Source organism: Helianthus annuus, chromosome 14 (assembly GCF_002127325.2).
Source record: "Helianthus annuus cultivar XRQ/B chromosome 14, HanXRQr2.0-SUNRISE, whole genome shotgun sequence".
NCBI classification, from domain to species: domain Eukaryota; kingdom Viridiplantae; phylum Streptophyta; class Magnoliopsida; order Asterales; family Asteraceae; genus Helianthus; species Helianthus annuus.
The window spans coordinates 62989238-63011651 of NC_035446.2; the positions used below are offsets into that span (position 1 = coordinate 62989238).

Sequence of the window (22414 nt, forward strand, 5' to 3'; positions counted from 1 at the left end):
ATTTCGCACTATTTCGATCAAGTTTTGGTGTATCGTCAAACCGAGTCAGATTCAGAGTTGTTCGGGTCAAGCTTCGGCTCGGTCTCGGTTCGAGTCTTGCGGTTCGGTCTCGGTCAAAGCTGGCCAGCCGCGGTTTAGGGTGTGGTTCGACGGGTCAGATTGTGGTTCTTGACAATTTGGGCCAATTAGTCAAACCCGGTCAACTCGGTTCGATGTCGGGGCAAAACCAGACCCGGTCAACTCGGTTCGATGACGGCGATTATGTGGGTTTAGGGTTGTTTTGATAATTGATAATTGTGATTGGTTTATTGTTGTATTTTTGTAACGTAAACTTTTTTAACGCAAAACGTAAATTTAAAACATAAAACGTAAAAATTTTAACATAAAACTATAAAAATTTTACGTAAAACGTAAACTATATGTAAAAACATTTTAACGTAAAACGTAAACTTTTTAATGTAAAACGTAAACTTTTTTAACATAAAACGTAAAACGTAAAGCGTAAACTTTTTAACTTAAAACGTAAAATGTAAACTGTTTAACGCAAAACGTAAAACTTTTTTACGTAAAAACTTTTTAACGTAAAACGTAAATTTTTTTATGTAACCTGCAAAACGTAAACTTCTATGTAAAAACGTAAAAACGGGACATAAAAAGTTTAACGTAACACGTAAAAATTTTAAAAAGTTTAAAACGTAAAACGTAAAAAAAGTAAAACGTAAAACTTAAAACGTAAAAAATTGAGCTAAAAATTTTTTATCCCGTAAATCGTAATTTTTTTTGAAAAAAAAAACGGGCCGTAAAATACGGAACGTAAAAAACGGCGCGAAAAAACGGGGCTAAACGGTGCGTAAAAAGTTTAAAATTTTTAACGTAAAACGTATAAAGTGTACAAAAAGGGCGCATTAAAAAAAGTGAAAAAAACGGCGCGTTAAACCGGCGTGTAAAAAATTTGGCGCGTTAAAAAACCGTAAACCACCACCGTAAACTTGAAAAAAAGGGTGCGTAAAAAAGTTTTTGTAAAAAAAAAAGTTAAACCGTAAACCGTAAACTTTTTAACGTAAAAACGTAAAACATAAAAAGTTTTACGTAAAACGTAAAACGTAAAAAGTTTTACGTAAAACGTAAAAACTTTTACGTAAAACTTAAAACGTAAAAAGGGTGCGTAAAAACGGGACATGAAAACGGGACGTAAAAAAACCCGGTCGCAAAAATGGCGTGAAAAAAACGTGGCGTAAAAAAACGGCGCGTAAAACGGGCCGCATGAACGGCGCGTAAAAACGGGACGATAAAACTGCGTGTTAAAAAAACGGCGTTAAAAACGGCGCGTAAAAAACGGCGTTAAAAAAACGGCGCGTAAAAAATGGCGTTAAAAAAACGGCGCGTTAAAAAAAACGGCGTTAAAAAACGACGCGTAAAAAACGGCGCGTTAAAAAAACGGCGCGTTAAAAACGGCGTTAAAAAACGGCGCGTAAAAAACGGCGTTAAAAAACGGTGCGTAAAAAACGGCGTTAAAAACGGCGCGTAAAAAACGGCGGGTTAAAAAAACGGCGCGTAAAAAACGGCGTTAAAAACGGCGCGTTAAAAAAACGGCGTTAAAAAACGGCGCGTAAAAACGACGGTTGAAAAAACCTGGCGTGCAAAAACCGGCCCGCAAAAAAAATTGTCTTTGTTAAAAAAATTTGAATTTAAAAATGTTTTTACTAAAAAATCTTTTAAAATAATAAAAAGTAATATAATAAAACTAAAAAGTAATATAATAAAACAAAAAAGGAATAAAAAAATAATAAAGGCAAAAAGACAAAAAAGAGTTATTTTACTTAAATACCCTTTTGGATTAAAATAATAAAGACATAATAAGACAAAATCTATTTAATATTAATTTTTGTTACTTTTAATCTCATCCATTCATCTTGTTGATCCAAAGACTAGAAAGTGGTTCCCATTGTTTTTACAACTAGAGGTGGTTTTCATTTTAGCGATCCCCTATATATATATATATATATATATATATATATATATATATATATATATATATATATATATATATATATATATATATATATATATATATATATATATATATATATATATATATATATATATATAATAGAAGCTAATAAATAGTTATTTTAATATTATAATAGTATATATAGTTTTTTTTTAAATTTGTATTATTTTAATTTTAATATTATAATAATAATTATTTTCTTTACTTTTTAACTTAAATACTTTTTCATATTTTTCTTAACATTTTTTTTTATCACGGGTTAGGATAAGCTTGGTGTTAACCTATCGAACCGGTACTGGTATCGAAAATACTTGTACGGTCTTGCTCGGTATCGGTACATGAAGGTAAAACCGGCACCAGTTTGATACAGAAAACGGCAAAAGTCGGTACCAAATTGATATTGAGAATCTTTTAGTTCGATTCGGTACTGCTACACGGTACCATTTGCTCATCTCTGATCACGGGTACCGTACGAACAACGGTATCGTACAACTTTTTTTGTTGATTTTTTTTAACTTTTAATGATTTTTTTTAGCTTCAAGGGTAGGGATGAGCTTGGTGCCAACCGATACCGAATCAGTACTGGTACCGAAAATTACGAAGGTAAAACCAGTAGCGAACCGGTACCAGGAACGCCAAAAGTCGGTACCGAATTGGAACTTAAGATCTTTTGGTTCGAGAAATTCGATACCAATACCCAGTACCATATTTATCTCTGACCACGAGTCTCATACGAACAATATAATTGTTTCTAAAAAAAATACATTCTGGAAGCCGAGATTATTAAAAGAAAACACATCCAAAAACCATGTGTATTATTTCATATTTTAATCTTTAAACAAGATAAATTCTAAAGCTTTGTTTCCGTCAATTTTTCTTTGTCAGTTTAATTTTTTATATATCACGTTGTGAAAGGACCGTTAAATCAAACAAAAATAGATGTAAAAATATTGAACCAAAATTTATATCAAAATGTGAACAAAAAAAGTATTTCCACGCGTTATAGCAAAGATGTTGATGATACCCGAAATCTTATGTAAAAATGTCAAACACGGTGCGACGATACTATTAAATCGAACAAAAATTAGACGTAAATACGTTGAACCACGCACTCATGCGGCATGTTAACTCGTAGCTCCATCGAGTTTGAACAAATAATAATATTTAAATAAATTAATAGAGTATAGAGTTTATTAAAATTAAAAGTAAACCATAAGAGTTATTTGGTAGAGTTAAATGCAGTTTTAGTCCCTGTGGTTTGGCCCATTTTGCCAGTTTAGTTCAAAGGTTCCATTTTTCGCCTGTGGGTCCAAAAAGGTTTCACCGTTGCCATTTTAGTCCACTAGGTTAACTTCATCCATTTTTCTATCAACGAGAAGGTCAATTCGGTTATTTAATATGTAATTCTGTTAACTAGAAGGACAATTCGGCCATATAAAATGACCGAATTGGCCTTCTCGTTAACAGAAAAAATGGATAAAGTTAACCCAGTGGACTAAAATGGCAATGGTGAACTTTTTTGAACCCACGTGCTAAAAATAGAACCTTTGGACTAAACTGGCAAAATAGTCCAAACCACATAGACTAAAATGGCATTTGACTCTATTTGATATTTATACTAGTATTCTAAAGGAAAGATAATTACAGAGAAGAAAACATAAATATTTATATGACTTGTACACATAGCTATAAGACTTATACATAGATATAAAATAATTTAAAAAAATAGTGGATGCCCCATGGTATTCACCCATTGGCCTACAAAATTTGTCAACCAATCAGCAACCTAGTATATATAGAAAATCAAAATTAAAACTACCTTAAAAATAAGAAATATTAATTTGAAATACAAGGCAAAAAGATTTTCTAAATCAGTCAAAATATGAAATTATTTTTGCCTTTTTAAATCCCCCTCTTAAAAGATACCAGTGTTTGAAGTCTTCACTTTCCAAACCAAACACAATGTCATGAATGTTTAACTTCAATTCCAGTTCATACTTTACACACCCATTAGCTCTCTTAAGTTAAACGGGTCGACCACCAGGCTCGTGCTCCGCTCGTTTACAACCCTACTAACATGCTATGCATGAAGATTGAAAAGTGGATTACAACATATAGAGTTTCTTTTGGTTGATTAATATCAATGGCCACAAAGGTAAAAGCTATTAAATTTGGAAGAATTACAAACAACTAGAAGCTAGTGCTCACTTGTTTCATGGTTGTAACCGGACGCCTTACCGGATCTTCCAAGTATGAATGGCTCAGGTGCATTACTATTATTGTTGATGTCAAGACCTTGAAAAGCCCGTGATGCAAAAAAATCCACGCCCGATTTCGTGCTTCCCTTCTTGACCATGGTTTTATGATCCTTACCACGCTCTTGCAGCGCTGTCTGAGTCATTTTCATTAAAGCAAGAGGTCCATCTTCATCTTCTTTGTTGATATCTGGTGAAAAAAAATACATCTTAATACCCTTTTTAGGCTTCAAAATTAAAGTTGAAGACAGCAACGTCTAGTGAAAAGCGCGCTCTGTTGTATGCGCTACTGTTCCCCTCTATTAAAAATTTTAAAACAACACCTCGGGAGCGTTAACCCATTAGCTAACAGTTGGATAAAAATAACCCAAAAGCGACACATTTATAAGTAAATTGACAAACTTCAGAAAAGGTCAGTTACTTAGATCCATCAAAACCCGTCTAGATTAGAAGATCATTCCTTTCAACTAAATGTGTTTGCGGGTCAACGCAAAGCACAGCATGTTTTGACCCATATTAAAAGTGTATCCGTTTTGACCTCTTAGTCAACCTGCCAGACCCAACCATCTAGACACCTCTAGTTGTGACAATCTGTTGGCAGGCTATATGAATATATATTATGTCCCCTCTATATCATGTTTTGTCCCTCAATTTGGATTGCATTTCATCTCCAGTGAGTCAAACATGTAAAAAAATGAAGTTAGCTAAAATGAAAACGGGTCAAACATGTCAAAAAAAAATAAATCAAATGCCAAGCCTTCTAAATTGTTAACAAATCGAGATCACTATTTTACAAATATGGTTTTGCATACTGTGTTCAGACAAAGAGGTGATGACAGGTAGGGCCAACCGGAAACTAGAGCTGTATTAAAAACGACATGTTTTGATCCGTTACCCGAACCACACGTTATGCAACCTCTATGCAAAAGAGAAGTTCAAATGCAAACATTAATTGAGATATGAACACGCGTAAGCATAGTTGTCGATAGCGAATAGCGACAAGGCACCTATAGGCTACATAGCGAATAGCGACGGCTACTAGAAAAGAATCTTGAAAATTTTTATATGTATATTACATCAAAATACCCTTGTATATATGCTATTTTACATGTATATTTAACAAAAACCTACAAATCCAGCTATTTTATAGCTATATCTAATTGCTATTTACATAAAAAAAAACAATCGCTATCATCGCTATTTGTCGCTATGACCCATATAGCGAGACTACGTCGCATGGCTACATAGCGCACTATAGCCGCTATTAACAACTATGCGCGTAAGAAATGAAGATAAAAGATTAAATGAAATACCTTGCAAATCATGATCTTCAATGTATCCACCTTGAAGGAATGAAAATCTTGCTTCTTCTTCTTCTCCGGACTTTTCCACGCCCACAGGAGTTGAAGCAACCAGATCTTGAAATTGCATTACATACTTTCCGGTCCACTCGCTTCCCCTATAAAGATAAAAGGGCGATTGCTACAATAAAACCGATTTTGTTGAAGGTAAAACAAAATTACATACAAATAACACGTCTATGAAGATTTTATCGATTAGTATTGAGTGTGGCACCAATCAAACAAAAGCATTTGCCGGGGACAACAAAATCAGACAGATCGAAACAAATCCATCAGCCGGATTTATTAATCTTCATATTAACAGGTATAAAAAAAATATAAATATGAGTAAACTTTCCAATAGTTTAAGAGTACCTGTTGAATGCAAGAATAGCTTCAAAAGGAGTAATAACAGGAGCCAAGAATTCTTTGCTATCCAAAAGAGCGGTTTGTGAACAAGAGATGTAGATGAAGACATCACACTGCAGAATTAGAAACTAGTTATAAAACATGTGTTCGTGTCAAAGACATCAATCCAAACCTGGAGACTTAAAATCGTGTAGCCAAACATGACCATTTAACACATTTATTTATATAAAGATTGTCAACTTTACCTCCGGAAAATTAGCAAGTTTTGAAGGATTAGGTTTTCCCATCACAAACGTGTAGGCCTTCTTCCCAGCTTTTGTGACCATCTCTTTTATTTGATGGATCATACTTAGATACCCCGCTGTATTTAAAAACCAAACAAAATATCAAAAAATCATCACGTACGTTATTTCGAAGAACATAAAATTTTATAAAAATGACCAGCTTATGTTGTTGGAACATTTTCTGTATTGAAAGAAAGGAAAAAGGAAACACACAACAAAAAAAATATAAAACAAAAATCATAGCAAACGAATGCGCATATTGAACAATACCGACGCCAAGGGTTCCCACCAATATTCCCACAATGCCAGCATCCTTTGCTTTCTCAACTAGATAATATCTGCATAATAAACATTATAAAGATGATGACACATTGCTTGAAGATTAAAAAAAGAGAAAATTTACAAAGTAATTCCTTTGTTGGTGTGTCAAAAACAAATCACTTGTTTAGCCATGAGAAATACAACTAAAAGTCACATATACACAAGGTTTAAAAAGGCGGAAACAGGCCTCGAGGCATCTTCCCTTAGCCTCACTTGGCGTAAGCCTCGAGACAGGAAGGCGTAAGCCTCGAAACATTATTTAAAAAAAATAAAATTATATATCTCTCTCATAAAAACCACAAATTAATATAAAACAAACATCATGAATATTATAAAACCTAATTTAGTAATAAAACAAACATCATAAATAGTTCAACAAGCAAGGTTTAACATAAAACAAACATCATAAAAAAGTTAACAACCAAAATTAGTAGTGTTATGACATTTACATATCACAGAACCCGTTTTCCTCCGCATCATCATCATCACTGTTTTCATCAAGCATATTTAGATCGGCATAGTCATCCCCACTCGGGTTGGCTATTCTGTGTACTGTGTTAGCGATTAGGTTTGAAAAGATAACCTAATCGATGTTTTTTAAGTCCACCATTGGGTTGGCCCAATAAACACTAAACGAGTCTAAAAGTAAGTTCAGAAAACGTTTTTTTATTTTCAATTTTCACAAGGTCTAGTGAGGCTTAAGCCTCACCGCCTCCTACAGCCTCGGACGGCTGAGGCCTAGGTTTCAATTAACCCCCATGAGGCTAAGCCTTTTAGGTAATTTTTCATAGCCTCAGCCAAGGCGTAAGCCTCAAGGCGAGCCTCGGAAAGCCTTTTAAACCATACATATATACTTTTACTCGTGTATGTATTGTTATTGTTTGCATATAGATTCGAGTATGTATTATTATTCATGTAGATACGCGGCCAAATAGTTATTGTTTGCATATAGATTCGAGTATGTATTATTATTCACGTAGATACGCGACCAAATATTCGGGTATCTCGTATTCTCGTGGCTACGTGTGTGAGATTGTTTTGGCCATTAAACACACTCAGAAAAACTAGGTTTTCTCTACAAAATGACACAAGCACAAACCATTTATTGGAATATAAGATAAGATTTAGAAATAAAGTACCTACGCTTGAGAATTCTTCGTTGCTGAGAAGTGTCACTTAACAATACATTTTCCGTCGCATCATATCTAACTGAGACAATTACACGAAGAAGAAAAAAAGAAAAAAAATGAGTAACTTAAAACATTTCTATTATATTTTTTACATAAAAACAATGCAGTAAGTACCTATTTCACAGTCATTGAAGGTAAGTACAACATTTGCAAAAGCTGAATTGTCGGGCCCGATCCAAAACAATGAGTAGTCTTCCATACTGAGACCCTGTTCTAGACTCCAGCGCAAGCCCCCGATGCTATACGTTTTTTGTGATGCGTCATCACAATCTCCATTAACATCAGAAGTTTTTGTTGGTTTCATAGATTGGCTCATAACATCTGCAAAATGTAATTTATCGTGTGTTGTTTCAATAGTTGATGCTTCTATAATATCATGTATCGCATGCCCGTATTCCAATCCAAAGAGAACCTTCATTTATACAAAGAAAAGCGTATTAACAGATGTAAAGAGGTGTGTACAGACAAATCAGACACAATCATTTTCAACATAAATGGTAAGTTAAAATTGCATAAAAAATTAAAAAGAAAAAGTGGAATTACACAGCTTACCAATACAGGCTTCTTGCTGGACAATGCATAATTACAAAGGTGTTTGGCGCAGTTAGATGCGTTTATTGGAGCCTTCCCAAAAACAAAAAATGCAGGAAGTTTTGATGTCCTAAAATAAGAAAGAAAACATATTGAAATATGAAGAAATACGATTAACTCGATATAAGAGCAGATATTCCAAACATAGTCGTTACTAGTGAATAGCGAACGATAGTGACAAGATACCCATACGCTATGTAGCGATAGCCGATAGCAATGAAATAGTGGGGCCATTTTATGTTTAGCGATACACTAGAAGAAAACTTCAGAAATATTTTATATGTATATTTATCAAAATACGTTGTTTTTATATGTATTGCTATATTATAGTATATTATATCGCTATTTATATTGAAACAAAAAAAACCTATAATCCCGCTATGGAGGCACCAAAATCAGATTGCAATCTATTGCCGCATCACCACACTAAACGCTATAGCGGGCACCATGCTCACTATCAACAGCAGTGATTCTAAGACACTAGAGACAAATGGACAGGTCAAACAGATCATTTAACGAATCAGAACATACAGGACATTTACAATTGACATGAAACACTGTTGGTAGGCTAGAACCTTCAATGAACCATTCGGTGGGAAGTCTATTTATTTAATAAACGAATGAACATGAACAAAAATTTGTGTACAATTAACTACACGAACGAGCATGAACACACATCATGTTCATTTATGTTCATTCATTAAGTTCGTTAATGTTAGTTCATTAAACTTTATTAATGTTAATTCATTAAGTTCGTTAATGTTAGTTCATTTAACTTTATTAATGTTAATTCACTAAGGTTCGATCAAAGTTGAGTTAACCTCATGTTGAAACCATCAGCCTAATTCCAACCCATTTTAAAACCATCGGCCGAGTCTAACCCATACTCTTGTTTACTTTTAAAATGTCAAATATTGTTGAATTAACCGATGATAATCCGATGATATTTAGACTTTTATGGGGATATTGTTGTTTACTTATATTTGGTGTTCGTATATGGTTTATGTTCATTTAGAGTATTAATGAATGAACATAAACAAACAAGAACATGTTCATCAACCATTTTCTTAATGACCGAACACGAACAAGAAAATCTATATGTTTTAGTGTTCAAATATTATTTCAATAACCTCACTATAATAATAGAACGAATTAAGAGGTTTCGCATTAATTTTGTTCTTTGCATGAAGTTTAAACAGTTAACTTTGTAACTAATTTTTTGATTTTACCCGTTTTTACCTATGGAGATAATAAGAAACCCGAATCGACCCATTCATTCAATTCATAGATAAACGAGCCGGAATTGCCACATCTAACATATATCGTGTCCAAAACAAGAGTAAAAGACTTACGGGCTGAGACATGTATGTCCATAATGAATAACGCAGTCGGCATTGATGTGCAACGCACCAACCTCATCAACACAACAGCTACCGTATGTAGTATCAGCCATTACATACAACGCAATATTATTACCGCTTTCACCACATGATTGTAGCTCCTTACGTAGGGCCCACACGACCCCGATTGACTCCTTTAGTAGCTCATCCGGGAACTAAGTATTATAACATATAATACAGATGACATTAGCTTCTTCAAAAAGATTAGCTTTAATTTCGATGATCACATGACCAAAACATATATGACCAGACTGCTAAGACAAAACATAGAATCCAAACCATGCTTAGTTATAATCAACGATAACGCTGTCGCAGCATTGCAGCAAGAAATTTAGAGCTGCTAAACGGGTTGTGTTTTTGGGTTGGTGGGTCGAACCTGACACGACATGAACCTACAAACCATCATACACATGAATCTAAACACGACACAGTATTCGTGGCTCGTGGGATGTCACCAACACAACCCGTTTAACCCGAAAAAAAAATTGTTCTTTTGTTCGTATTAGAACTTTGAAATTTTAAATTTAGATAATAAGTTTAATTTTTTTAAACAATTATGTTTAAACATACCAATTTGTTTTTAAACACATAGTTATCAAAGGCGCATAAGCCTTGCCTGGGGCCTAGGCGCAAAAAAGCGAAGGCATAAGGAAAAATGAACATCAATGAAAAAAGATAAAAACAAAAATATATATTATATATTAGAATATTAGAATAATACTACTCTTCAAATATATTTTATAACGTTTAATATCATCTATTTAGTACCAAAAGTTCTAAAATAGTGAAGTTTAAATGTAATTCCAAAACTTGAAAGTTCTAACTTGGATCAAAAATCTGGATGAAAGCTTTTATTGTGGAGAAGATCAATAATTTTGCGTTAAATATATATAAAAAAAAAAAAAACAGAATAAATCGGTACCAAGTGCGGGCTTTCCATAACTATGATCAAACTAATAAATTTTGGCATAAAAAAATACTTTGATCGTTCAAGTTATTACATAAAACACACTGATGAGCAACCTACGAACACGTCTGGTTGACCCGAATACACCCCATTAGGCTAGGTTCGACCTGAAGCTGGCCCAAACCATCTAGACTGCACCCAAACCTGCAAATATTGACCCCCACCCCCCCACCCCAAAAAAAAAAAATGATAAAAAACAGCATTATCACTGAATTCAGCTCCATGCTAACATCATACGAAATATGTAACGAAATTTAACCTTATAAACAACATCAATAGCAGAGACACGAAAAGCTTCTTAATTTTGCCTGATTTTTAGGGTTACTTCAAAAGAGAAAACTGAACAGAACATAGATGTGTACCTGTAAAGCGACCCTTTTGAAGCCATGGGTGCGAATGAAGGTGACAACGCGCAAAACCTCGTATTTGGACTCGAATTCCATTGGAGACGAAGAAAGAACAGCAAAGGTGAACACAGGGTTTAACCCTCCCTGAGGTTCAGGATATGAGGCTAATTAATGGGCCAGGTTGAAGTTTTGTAATATTGGTCACAACTCCGGCCCAATTATAACATGTACCTTTTTATGAGTTCAATCCCATATGAGGCTAATTAATCATATCACAAGTCATAGGCCGTGTTTGGTAGCCTTTAATTAGAGTTTACTAATCAGTCGAAGGTAAAATGTGTTTGATTCACTTAAAAGACACATTTTAGTAGTTGGAGCCTCTAATGGGTAAGTTTTAAAAGGCAGTGAGGCATAAAGTGACCAAATAGCCCCTTAGTTATCAAGATGTTTAAAGCATGAGAGTTAATGACTATCATCAAGATATTAGGTTTAGTAGTTGGGATGTTTGATTCGATAATCTAAAGTTAATAGTTATTTTCCAACATTAAGTCGAAAATTGCATCTGAAATAACGATATTCAGAATTTTGATTACGCTTTTGGGATATCAAAGTCTACTATCTGATAATTTAAATATCTGACTTTTTGCACCCTAAGTATACTACGCAAGTAAACTAATGATATTCAAAATTTTGAATACGCTTCTGGGATATCAAAGTCTACTATCTGATAATTTTGATATCTGACTTTTTGCACCCTTAGTATACTACGCAAGTAAGCTAACGAGCCATTAACATAAATATTTTTTTCCGTAAAAACCATAATAAATCTCATTTAGTTTGGGAATTTGGTTTCATAAGTGTACTTAACTTTGTTAGTTTTATTAAAAGTATTATAAAACTAAATGTGTTTTGACTCTCATGGAGATCATGTATAAAGTTTTGATTATTATAAAGAAAGGGGTTTTTGGATGCTGAATCGAATAGGATTCTCTCATGTACAGAAAAAGAAATCAGATAATTAAGAGATCTTGCATGGGCGAGCCTTGCAAGATGATCTAATGTTCAAATCACCATACATGATGAAAAGATAATGGTTTTGTAATACCCTTTTTAGAGACGGTGAGTGTATTCTTAAATAGAGATCTCTCGTCTTTTAGAAGGCAATGATGTTTATTACCTATGCCGATGAGAGAAGGAGAACGTGTTTCCAAGGGCGAGGGCCGGGCTTAGTCGCCTTTTTTAGAGGGTGTTACCAAGGGTGGGGCTACAACACTGAGTGACTCTAGTATAATATTTTACTATTGGGTGGAGTTTTTCTTATTTTAATTGTGTTTATAGCGCAAAACATACATGTAATCAGTCAATTATCAATAAAATACAACCATTGCATTACAAATCAGAGGGCATTTACTAACGCAATCAGTGAAGATATCAATCGTTGATAATTTTTAAAGATATTAATTAAATTCAAGCGTGAGCAAAGGTTCACCGACGAATCAACGATGGATATTACCAATGGATCACATACACCATTTCAATGACGAATCAAAACCAAAATACTAACCAACAAAGTTTTCAATCCATCGGTAAAGTTTTTTGTCGATAAAAGTGTGTTTTCTCATAACATTAAAAAAATTGTGTCTCAAAAGCTATTGAATCATCTGTTCGGAATAATTGTTATCTCACCTACACAGCCCCCATATGTAAGCCTAGACAAGCATGTGGAAATTTAATGACAAGACAACCAAGAATTGTAACCATCCTCACAACCTCTAAGCTACTAATAACCTTTTTTTTTTTAAATTAAACTTTATTAAAACAAACCTCCGACCCAAACGGGCAAAAGGTCAACAAACAGACGTCCCTGATCCAAACGGACAAAAGACCAAATTACAACATATACAAGGGATATACACACTAGCCCTTCCAATTTAGGCTAAGCTACTAATAACTAACCCAAAGATTTCACTTTGGGGGAAGATAGTTTTGAACTTAATAAAGTCCACGCTTACTTTTCAAAGTCAACTATAATGACTCATGTATGCATCCAACATTCGTACCCGAGTGGTAAACATCACTAATCATTAAAGGAATTACTTTTGCTATAAGCCTATAATCTTGTAATGGCATCCAACTAGGCAAATCGGTAAAAAATCTGATCATTAATCTTAGAAAGAGATGTAACCCATTAACAAATAGCTTCGGTGTTTCAGTTATACGTGTATGTGTTCGGCTCATTCATATGGCCTTATTGGTAGGTTTTCAGTTTTGGACCCGATAAAATTGGCCCAAAATAATAAATTGGAGATAGAAACTTTCTTTTGGCTAATTAAAGCCTAAAGGCATTTGTTAACCACCTATTAATGAACAATAAATCTAATAACAAACACTTTGTGTGGATTGGTTTGGTTTGAAACTAGGCATAACCAAAACCAAGCCGTAATAATGTAAAAAACAAAATCAAACCATCAGTTATTAATTTGGGTCGGTTATTTAGGTGCGGTCATTCAGTCGATTTTTCTAACCCTTGAACACAAATTACAATGTGGGGCTAACTCGCTTGGTAAAGGAGTGAGTAACATTTTGCCATTAAAAAATAAATAAATAAAAATAAAAACAATATAATTTGTTAAAATATCAATAAGCAAACCTTTAATTACAAGTCATAATGAAGGATATGGTGAAAGCAAATGAGCAGGAACACAAGAAGCATCCTTCCAAACCCTAGAATGCAATGTCAAAATCTGCTTCACTCTCTCCTTTGTTCTCTCACTATAATCAATCTGAATCATCAAACAAAGCTTTGAAACAACACCCACTTCCACCATCTCTTGAAGAACACCATAACTTGCACAAAACCTACAAACCAAACACAATATCCTCACTGCCCTATCACTTGCCACATGAGAAACCCTCAAGATCTTCTTCGACACTGTCGCCAGCCCGGCCGCGTGCTCCACGAGCTTCGCCCGCCCCTCTGCGCACCGGCAAATCTGCTCCAACGCCACCAGCATCAGCTCACATCCCCGCCGGTCTGAGCTTTCGATTAGAAGGTCAATAAGTACCAAAACCATCCCTGATTCAGCCGCCTTTATTCGGTTTCTCCCCCATCGAATGATCTCCACGACAAGCTCCAATGCAGCTTTGATCGTTTGTTGCGAAACATTTTCTTTCAAGATTCGTACGGTTTGGTTGAAAAGTTCTGGTGTAATACTGGAGATTTGTGCAGGATCCGTCATCTTGATGACGGATCTTAACAGCGTTATTGCATGTGAACGAGATTGGACGTTTCCAAATCTCATTACATGCAGTAACGCATTTAAAAGGGCAAACCCTGAGGACGCCACACATGCGGGGTCCGCAGAGGTACTCTCAGGCCTACTTGGGCCTGATGCGCGCAACAAAGCGTTGGATAACACTGAATCCATACAATGAAGATGATGAAGCACAAATAGGGCTTCATCACACGCTTCAGTGACGGATCCAGTGTTATGTTCGCTTAATATCACCGTCGTCAAGAACTCGAATAGTTTCAAATCCTCCATGCACGTGTTACTCCAATCGCTCGCTTGTGCAATCGATCTCAATCTTCTCAAGCACTTGATCTGGTTTTGGGGGTGTCGTTTCGCATCGTTTACAAGCTTTATGATCTCGAACTTGTCCACCGGCTTCCTCGGTGTCGCCGGGATGAGATCAAACCCGTAATGCGAGTTAATCTTGCACCATGACTGGATTAACCGACGAAGGGTGTGGTTAGGGATGAGATCGGTACCGGATACGGGTTGTTTTGTAACCGGACAACTTGTTCTTTTGCATGTAAACAACCATCTTTGTATGCTTTCTCTGTCATATGTGATGCCAGTTGATATTGTGACTGGATCTTTCATTGGTTGCATTGAAATTGGGCATAGAAAATGTGATGGAACTTCAATTTCAACATCCATTTTTTGAAACCCTTTTCTGAGTTTAAATTATCTCAACTTTTGACACTTGATGGACAATGCAATTTGGCAACTTGGTTTTTATATTGAGAGAGAAAGGTGTGAGGCTGGATGAAAAGGAAAGTCAACACTGTTGTAATTAAGAGGAGAGAAGTCATAAGGGATAATTGCTATGAGGTCCTTGAACTTTACAACCAATTCAAGTTACAACCTAAATGTAATCATCCAAAATATACTTTTTTATATTTTCCTCAATAAAAAATAATCCACTTGTATGAGGCTTATATTAATAAATTACATTTTCGCGCAATTATTATAATAGCTTGAGATGATTTTTTAACATGTTCTTAAAAATTGGCAAATTAGTAGGGTGTTATTTTCAAAACCAATAATATATTGAAAAGTATAAAATCTGGCTAGGGTTTTGTGATATGTTTTACATAAATTGGCTAACTATGCATTTAAACTTCAGTATGTTTATTATTTAAGTTTTGAAACTATGGTATTTGTACTATTTTTTTCTAAATGCATCTATGAGGATGTTTGGGGTTACAATTTGAACTGATTATTTGATTATTACGTTTGTAAAACATAAATAATCTAAAAAAGTGTTTGGATAAAAAGTGATTATCTGCTTTCAAAACGCAGTTTTGGAAAAGCATGTACCTACATGCTTCCATGTACCTACATGCTTTTTCAAACCGCAGTTTTGAAAAGGCAAAATCTATTTTATAAACACACAAAATCTATTTTGAAAACGCAACACCAAACACCCCCTAAAACGGTGCAACTTGATCTTCAATTAGATAAAATGTCAACTCGATGGTAAGTTAAAATGTCAAATTTTATATAAACTTAAAGTCTGTTTAAATTTGAAGGACCTACAATGCAATTAGCATATAATGTGAATAAAGATAAAGAGGCATGGTCGCCCCATCCAAAGGTCGGTGTTGGAAAAAAAAAGTTTTACATAAATGGTCGGTCAACTTATCATTGAGTTGTAATTTAGTCCTTCTACAAAAGACAATTTCATTCCTGTCCATCAACTAAGAATGGGGACTCGTCAGTAGATCTGTAACTTGTCGGCGGATCAACGACGAGAACTCACTAACGGATTGACATCTAATCGTCTCCGATGAACCGTTGATGGATTTTCAGTCGATGATAGCTGTATTAACAAAGATGACTAAAAAATGTCATTGATGTTCTATGAAAAAATAACATATTCTAAAAAATATAACTATGAAAAATAATAACATATTTAAAATATACACAATATGTTTATACAATAAGAAACTAAGTATACGGAGGGGAATGTTTCATGTCTCGTTCATGATCCCACTACATCATCACAAGTTTTCTTATAAGAAAGTATTCTATAAACATAAGATCTCTTAGTGTTGCAACTGTCGGGATCACCAATTGTGACAAAGTAGCGATCGTGAGAGGTCCCAAAGACAAAGAGATTGCCCTTCATAAGGCCTTTAGCGTTCTACTCCCACGTATTTTTCAGCTAGCATATTTTGAGCACATAAGTGGAACCATTTTGGGGCACTCATAGACCCATGTATTAGTGCATTTGAAGTGTTCAACAAAACAATAGAGTTTAGGCGGTGTTTATATTAAAATTACAGTGCTAAGGTATCAATCAAATAACACGAAGCTTTGGAGAGTACTATAAATACAATTTTTCGACATATTAGGCGGTGGGTTCATTAGTTGCCCATTTCAACCCACAACAGCCGTAAAGCGTGGCAAGAAATCAAATTGAAAACCTTATCTTCAAAATATTTTGCTAATTACCCAATGTCTAATCCGCTAGAAATACGAACTCAATAATATGCCTGAATAGCATGACATGATATCTGACCTGAAATATAATATTTAGAAACCGTCGGTGAGGATCCGCATATTACCGACTAGTTAATTTTTTTTTAAATCTCTTAATGTATTACTGCATACGTCAGAGACCCATCAATAATCGCCTTTACGGTTTTAATTCATAAAAAGTGGGTAATTCATAAAAAGTGGGTACTTTAGCTAAATTACTTTAGTTGTTCATTTTAAACATTGATTAAAAAAACGTGAAAGATTGTTAAATCTTTTGTGTATCATTTTAGAATGAACTTTACCCAAGAAAAACTTTTAGGAGTAACAGAACAATAATAAAAAGACAAAAAATGGATGTTTAAAGAGAGTACAAGTACCATTTATGTAACTAAAAGTGAAGTACGACTTTGGTATATTAAAGAGGTGTGTGTGTTCATTAATGGATACACGAAGTTAAGTGATGGATACGACGAAGTATTGGATTTCGTGGGTGTCTCCAGTCGTCTCTGACTTTCTCGTTGTTCGAAGAAGATGGCCCAATCAATTGTGTCCATTATCATTCTATTTTAATACGCAATTTGGTGTTTGATGATTTAAATAATAATATTAAAATTGATTATAGCTCAAACGAGCGTTGCAAAGGCACTTTCGCGCAAAAAAGTAGGGATAACTTGGTATCCTATCGGTGACGAAAGTATCGATTATGTAAATTGTAAAAAATTTAGTATAGTATCGGTATCAAAAACCGATACCGTACCAAACTGAAAGTATCAATCCGACGATCTCCAAAAACAAAAAAAAAGTGGGTATCAAATTGGTACCGAAAATGGCAGGGGCGTAACTAATGTGTTAGCTGTTGGGGAATTTTCAGAAAACCGGATAATCAGAGAGACGTGTAATCACTCTCAGATCAAATTATTTCGGTGGTTCACCCGAATAATTTAATTGAATACAACTCTGATTTTCGAGAAATTGAACCAGGTTATGTTCGTGCGAAATTGTGTCTGAACCAGGAAAATATGATCAAAAACTGTCTACGAATTTTTGGGATTGGTGATGATTAACTGCCTAATGACAGTTATCTCAAATTTAAGACACAACTACTACTAAAACTGCCATTTTTTAATGTTTTGAAATTAATGGCATTTTCCAGAAAATAAATTTTCTGATACAATTTTAGTAAAGCAATTTAATTAAAATAATTTTTTTCCAGCTTGACACCAGCCAGGGGTTCTGCCCCTTGGACCCCCGCCAAGGGGGTGTTGCCCCCTTGGAACCCCGATAGAGTACGGGCTCCGTCCGTAACCTTCAAATTATAATAACTCACGATCACTACGGGTGTTTCCTAGGTGCTCCAGCTATTCGAGTACATTCTTGGTGTAAACCTGGAAGCTAAGAAGGAGGACGTGATCCATGTTATCGCCATTATGACGATCTGGAAGATCTGGCTTAGAAGAAACAAGAAGGTCTTTGGAAGGAGGAATCTGTCGGTCACCATGGTAGCGGAAGACATCTAGGAAACGACTTATTGGTGGGGCAAGAATAGGTGAACCATTGTAACTAGTTATTTTCATTCCGCGCGTTGCGGCGGGACTCAATGACTACAAAAGGCGTGTCAGCAACGGCAAACAGATACTGAATATCAAAACATAAATAAAATTACGTGGTAAGGTTAGTCACTCCGTCATAAAAAAAACGATTTTAAATAACCTAATATATAATAATAGGGCCCACACGTCCTACACGTTGGAAATTTGGTTGTTTTCAGTTCAGTTATTACGTTGCTAACACGTTAAAATATGGATGAGCTCGGTACCGGTAACGGCATCGAAAGTACCGATCCGGAAAATCATCGAAATTAGGTACCGGCACCGAAAATGCCCGGTACAATACGGTATGGTATTTGAAGGTAAAAATTAATAAATACAGGTATGGTGCTAGACTGGTGTCGAACCGAAAGTAACGATTCTGAAAACGCCAAAAGGTGGGTACCAAATTGGTACCGAAAATGATTTGGTATAGTAAATTTGATACTGATACGATACCGGTTCGTTTACAGGATTTGATACGATTTGCTCATCAATATTCTAAATATCCAAGTTAATTTACATGCTACAATTCATTCATTACAGAAAAAAACAAAAAAGAAAGCAAAATAAGTTGTTGTGTATATAAAACCTCATTCAAACAAAATACAATTTACTTACTGTGTGTATGAAAAGTAATCTAAACGGTGCAATTACTTGCATTGTTGTGTTGCTACAGGATTTGATGAGCTCGTTACCAACCGGTACCGAAAATACCATTACCGAAATCCCCAAAAGTGGTACCGGTACCGAATATACCTAGTATGGTACGGTTCGGTACTGGTCGGTACAGGTACGGCACCGGTATTTGAGGGTAAAAACCGGTGAATACCTGTGCAGAACCGGTACCGAAAGTACACTGGTTTATTACATTTGAGACCGATACCTATGTCCGATACCATTTGCTCATCTCTTAATGATGTTCTTCTAATTTTAAATAATTCTAATCTAATTCTAATTCTAATTTAATAATATTAAATCACTGTTCATTCAACTTCTTTTTTATTCGGTACTGGTCGGTACAGGTACGGCACCGGTATTTGAGGGTAAAACCCGGTGAATACCTGTGCAGAACCGGTACCGAAAGTACACCGGTTTATTAAATTTGAGACCGATACCTATGTCTGATACCATTTGCTCATCTCTTAATGATGTTATTCTAATTTTAAATAATTCTAATCTAATTCTAATTCTAAGGTCGTGCATGGGTGTTGCTAAGTTGCTTTTTGGGCTACGGACTTGTCAACCCCATTTGATGGAGGATGCGGTATCTCGGTTCGATGATGGCCTTAGAAAGGCTATAGAAGACATAGTAGTGGGTGGTGGCCCCTTCTTTGGTGACCTCCAGTGGCGTCTAGCATCTTTGCCAATGCGTCTAGGTGGTTTGGGGCTCTTCTCAGCCCGAGATGTTGGGGCTTATGCCTTTGTGGCGTCTAGAGCTCAGTCTTGGGAACTACAGGATCATATCCTTCGAAACGGTGGGGTCGTCGGGCTTGACCCAGACTATCAACAAGCGCTCGAACGCTTAAATGTCTCTCTCCCAGACTTGGATATTGGCGGTTTCTCTAACAAGGACACCGCCCCCTCGAAGCCGCAAAAAACTTTGGCGAATGCACTTTTTAGCAAAATCGCTCAAAGCCTGGGAGAAGCTTTTGATTTGTCACCCCGCCAGAAGGCGGTGTTTGAGTGTCTGAAGGGTCCCCATGCTCAGGAATTTTTGACCGTTATCCCGATTGAGGGGTTAGGACAATGCATGTCGGCAATAGAATATAGAACCATTCTCAAATACCGGCTAATGATCCCTATGTACCCAGAAGATGAAACCTGCCCGATATGTCGTAAAGCTTGCATGGATAAATATGGGGAGCACGCAGTTCACTATAAAGAGCTCCCTGGGTTTAAATATCGGCATGACTGGGTGCGAGATGTTTTGGAGGATATCTTAAGAAGAGCTGGGATTTCTGCTAAGAAAGAGGCCCCTGTGAATTTCCTCACGGACCCTATGGAAGGGAGATCTACTCTGCGACCAGCGGATCTGCTCGTCTTTGGCTGGGCTGGGGGGAAACATGCTTGTGTAGACCTCACGGGGGTTTCCCCTTTAGTTGGTTTAAGGGAAAACGGGTTTGTAGCTGGACTAGCAGCAAGAAAGGCAGAATCAAAGAAAGTGGATAAGCACGCTAAAGCTTGCGCAGAGAACCAACATGTCTTTATCCCTTTTGCCTTTGATACTTTTGGCTCCCTAGCGCCAGAAGCCATCAACTTCTTGACGAGGGTTCAACGGGTTATCCACAGCAATTGTTCGACCCCAAGGGGGCAGGGGTTTGTGTTTGTGTTCGGGAGGTTGGGGTTTGCAATTCAGAAAGGGTTGGCGGCGCAGCTTGTTGCCCGTCTACCTTCTGTTTTAATGTAACTTAACAAGTTTTCTGGTTATATTAAAAAAGTATTGGAGACAAAAAAAAAATTCTCTATTAAAAAAAAAAATCTAATTTAATAATATTAAATCACTGTTCATTCAACTTTTTTTATTATATATAGCACTGTTCATTCAACTTCTTTTTTATTATATATATATATATATATATATATATAGGACAAAGATCCGTTAGGAACCACCCCTTATTGCGAGAACCGCGAGAACCAGTGTGAACACAAACAGTAATTCCTAAAAAAATCTAAAAAACACCCAAAAAATTTTTTTTTATTTTTTTACTATTTTTTTTTGAAAAAATCGCTATATTTTGTTAATAAAAAAAATAAAAAAAAAATTCAAAAAAAAAAAAAAAAATTTCGAGTAACAGTTATCCATGCACATGTGCATATGTGTCGTTTCTTTGTCAAATTCCGTAATTCATTACAAATAATAGTCAATTGCACTTTCATTTACACTACTACGTGTAATACACTATCTTTTACATTACCAATGTTAGAAATGCACATGTGCATCTATATGTATCAACAGGAAATAAGGTGTTTTGGTACACTACTTTCTCTTTCATCTATCATTCCATCCATAATACACAAGCATGCACATGTGCATTTCTGTCATTTCTTTGACAAATTCCGTAATTCATTACATATATTAGACAATTGCACTTTCATTTACACTACCATATGTAATACACTACTTTTTACATTACCAATATTAGAAATGCACATGTGCATTATATGTATCAACATGAAATAAGGTGTTTTGGTACACCACTTTGAATACACTTTCCCTTTCATCTATCATACCATCCATAATACACTACCATTACCTCCTACCATCCATAATACAATACTATTACCTCCTACCATCCATAATACAATACCATTAACAATATTTTCACTTTATTACATGTATGTAAACACCATTTATACCATCCAATCAACATATTACATAAAAAATTGACAACTATAACCAAACCATCAACCACTAGATATAACTAACCAAAAAACATGTATATGGGTCTACTTCTCCATTCAAAATCACAAACTTTTTGTACCAAAACACGTTATATCATGGTTATACCTAATTATGCACATGTGCATTTTGAATATTGGTAATGTAAAAAGTAGTGTATTACTAATGGTATTGTAAATTAAAGTGCAATTGTCTATTCCTGATAATGTATTACCGAATTTGTTGAAGTAATGATACATATGCACATGTGCATGGATAACTGTTACTCGAAAAAAAAAAGTTTTTTTTTTTTTTTTTTTATGGAACGAAATATAGCGATTTTTGGTTAAAAAATATTAAAAAAAATAAAAAAAAATTTTGAGTGCTTTTTTGATTTTTTTTAGATTTTATTTTGTGTTCACATTGGTTCTCGCGGTTCTCGCAATAAGGGTGGTTCTCGCATGAACCTTACCCTATATATATATATATATATAGATTCCTAATGAAGATAACTAGAACAGATGATCATGTAATAGTGTATTTTTCTTGTTGTATATCCCTTTTAGCTGCTTGCTAAGGAGGGAGCTTTCTTATTTTAGT

General features: G+C 35.2%; 2 protein-coding genes across 2 annotated transcripts; both read right to left on the reverse strand.

Annotated features, from left to right (window-relative positions):
* Nucleotides 1-3940: 3940 nt before the first annotated feature.
* Nucleotides 3941-11244, reverse strand: LOC110927376 (2-(3-amino-3-carboxypropyl)histidine synthase subunit 2). Its single transcript, XM_022171053.2, has 10 exons — nt 11091-11244; nt 9714-9916; nt 8323-8431; nt 7885-8182; nt 7720-7789; nt 6530-6597; nt 6221-6336; nt 5982-6088; nt 5580-5725; nt 3941-4456 (listed from the first exon to the last, which is right to left on the reverse strand). Exons 1-10 carry the CDS (start codon nt 11169-11171, stop codon nt 4209-4211), a joined length of 1446 nt encoding a protein of 481 aa, XP_022026745.1. The 5' UTR covers nt 11172-11244; the 3' UTR covers nt 3941-4208.
* Nucleotides 11245-13635: 2391 nt separating this feature from the next.
* LOC110927377 (E3 ubiquitin-protein ligase PUB23) lies at nt 13636-15237 on the reverse strand. Its single transcript, XM_022171054.2, has one exon. The coding sequence runs from the start codon at nt 15017-15019 to the stop codon at nt 13739-13741; it is 1281 nt and encodes a 426-aa protein (XP_022026746.1). The 5' UTR covers nt 15020-15237; the 3' UTR covers nt 13636-13738.
* Nucleotides 15238-22414: the final 7177 nt, after the last annotated feature.